The sequence below is a fragment of the Cryptotermes secundus genome, unplaced genomic scaffold (genome assembly GCF_002891405.2).
Source record: "Cryptotermes secundus unplaced genomic scaffold, Csec_1.0 scaffold1231, whole genome shotgun sequence".
Lineage (NCBI taxonomy): Eukaryota > Metazoa > Arthropoda > Insecta > Blattodea > Kalotermitidae > Cryptotermes > Cryptotermes secundus.
This window is the reverse complement of record NW_019723323.1, coordinates 272,482-275,426: the sequence shown is the minus strand read 5'-3', so window position 1 is coordinate 275,426 and position 2,945 is coordinate 272,482. Positions and strand designations below refer to the sequence as shown.

Below are 2,945 nucleotides of genomic sequence, written 5' to 3'. Positions count from 1 at the left end.
TGGAATATTCATTGCAAGAGTTCAGGCACTTACCGTATTTACGCATGTATAGGCCGCACATTTTTTGCCAAAAATTCAAGAGGAAAACTGGGGTGCGGCTTATATTCGAAATATTCGAAATCACACTTAATTTAAAAAGAATTATATTCATAATTAGTAATACAGGGTGTAATACTCCTGAAATAATATTCCAAGAAAATTATTTTTTCTATAATTTCTGTCTGAAAATTGTGCTGCGGCCTATATACGCACGCGGCCTATACATGCGTAAATACGGTATACTATATACCTATTCAGAACACCTAATAAAACCCCAACTATTCATGATCAATTCCAAATTTATTATTTTATTAATGACACATTTTAAATGTAAAAAATGGATCCATTTTAACTTGATAATTCAATGAAAACTTATCCGATATATTCATGAATTACCACATGATGATGATTTGTTATGACTGAAACAGTTAGTGGATAGTATATAATAACACTAAATATTAACATTTTTGCTAATATTAGTATTATTAATTAGTTGTGTTGACAGCCACCAGAACACCTCAGTTCCATCGTACACAACAATATGCAAAAATAAAGATATCCTCAGTCATGTTCAGTGTTCAGTATAGAATGACCACTAAGTTTAATTTATTAATATATCTAAGTATTACAAAGAAGCTACAAATAATATATGGAGCTGAAGATATGCACTTACCGTATTTCTACCAGTAGTAATTTCATATCTGCTCTAGTCTTTTCTTTGAGAAGTTTGAACTTTTCATTCAGTAAATCAACATGCTTCTGAGCAGATTCTTTTTCTTCATGGATTAATCTATCAATCTGAAAAACAACTTGAGAAATAAGAGATGTAACAAGGGAAGAAGACTGTTTTTAATAGTTTGAATGTTTAGAATGCTACTAATAGAATATAAGTTAGTGATAATGATGATAGCAATAATTAATTCACACCTAGCAGAGACAAAGACAAATACAAAATGCATATATAAGTTTGCAAGAAATATGTAAAATTGATAAACTTCTATTCACTAATTTCATTCTGTTATCAGAATTTGGGAAAAGACCATAATTTCTTGATTACAGCAAAGGAACACCTCTGATCAACTCACAGAATATAAATTTAGAGTGAGACTGAGAGAGGAAATGGGAAAGCTGAAAGACATAATACATAATAACACAAATATTAACAAGCATGAATAAAGAGTTCCAGAGTTTGAAGGAAGATATTTTAATATTCTAAATATTCAGCAAATGTAGGCCAATAGTAACTGTTTCTCATACAGTTTAAAGTGAGAGTTACAAACAGTAAGGAAACTGCAAGACAAAATACATAATAACAACAAGGATAAATAAACAGTTAAACAGTTCAAAGGACGATATCATTTCAGACAGAAATATCTTACAGTCTCAAACAAAAAGCTGGCTAATATGGAGGTAAAACACTATGACTGGCTTATAGTATTTTGGATTGTAATATGTTAAAGCTTAATCACTTTATAAATATAATTTGAGAAGTATGGTCTTCCAGTTACCCTGTACTTGCCTTATGTAATGATTCCCTGATTCTTGAGATTTTTTCAATGTGATCAACCTCATTAATGAACACTTCTGAAAAACTTGATGTCCGTGAGAAACTTAAATCGTGTACTTCCTTATTCCTCGTTTTCACTACTGAAACATCTGCAAAACAAAAATACATTAAACAATGATATCACTAACAACAATATTTAACAGCATTAGTAGCAGTTACTTGCAAACCAAAGAGAAAACTATTTCTTGGGTGGTACCGAAATTAACTAACTCCATGAAGCAGTCTTTCTTGAGAAGCTGTTATCCATTTAGCTAGATACCAATGAGCCTTATCAATTCCATTCAATCTGATTAATGCTTTTTAGTGAAACTACTGCCATAGGATACATCGTACATACAATCCAAAAAGTAGCATGAATATTTCAACTAAGTTCCTTCATACTACTATGGAATACAGATAACCCTCCTCCCCCCAAACCCCTCAAATATCATATTCTGCTAATTAACATTACATATGTTCATCTATGGAGTAAAATGTATGTTGTAATGGGCAGGATCTTTGCATCCTTTTAAATTTCTTAATTTTTTTGGTAATTTATTTTTAACTCCCATATTCATTACACCTTTCCTAAAATTATCTGTTCTACAAAACGGAACATGGAGGTTCAACTTTTGGTGTGTGTTATGATTATAAATTGCAGCGTTTTGTTCCAATTTCTCTACATGTAGTTTTATCTGGTATATTACTTCATATACATATGCAAGGTACTGGAAATACAGTGCAAACTAAACAAAGAAAATTGTTAGATTTTAAATGGTTCTGATGATGGTGTATAACACTCAGAATCATTGGGTTTTTGGACTTGGTCCATCGTATGGTATTCTAGAAACTAGAAGACACAATGCATTGGAAACTGGATCTGTTTCCAACCTCAGGTTGGCGGGGACACCTACTCAGTTGAGTCCATCAGGATGAGCTAACCTTAGTAAAGATACATGTTTCTACCTGCTTTCCTATCCTAGTTCCATGCATGTGTGTGCTCTATCACAATTTTTATTGCATATTTTCTTGTTATCTCCTGCCGAATTAGCCTGTCTCAGGTGATTAAATATCTGTAGTGAATCTGACAAAGTTTGTCCAGTGATTGAGGTTAGGTCTTTCTTAGGGACCGAACTGAGTAGGTGTCTCTCCCCCTTCACCTGAGGATGGAAACAGATCCACTTTTGAAAAGTTGTGTTTACTAGTTTCTAGAATACTGGATGATGGACAAAGTCCAAAAACAAAGTGATTCCACCCAAACTTATTTTATACCAACTCTGAAATTTGCAGCAGTAACAATGTCATTTACTAAGAGAGATGAGAGCAAGATTCAGATTTACAATATGCAGTATTTGGGGGG

General features: G+C 32.6%; 1 protein-coding gene across 1 annotated transcript in view; it reads right to left on the bottom strand.

Moving 5' to 3' along the window:
* The window catches only part of LOC111861861 (centrosome-associated protein 350), a 283,054-nt gene that overhangs the window by 12,027 nt on the left and 268,082 nt on the right, over positions 1-2,945 (bottom strand). The window contains exons 21-22 of the mRNA XM_023846786.2: positions 1,559-1,695; positions 713-837 (exon numbers count right to left, since the gene is read on the bottom strand). Coding sequence (XP_023702554.1) covers positions 713-837; positions 1,559-1,695 — 262 coding nt within the window. The remainder of the gene's footprint in view (positions 1-712; positions 838-1,558; positions 1,696-2,945) is intronic.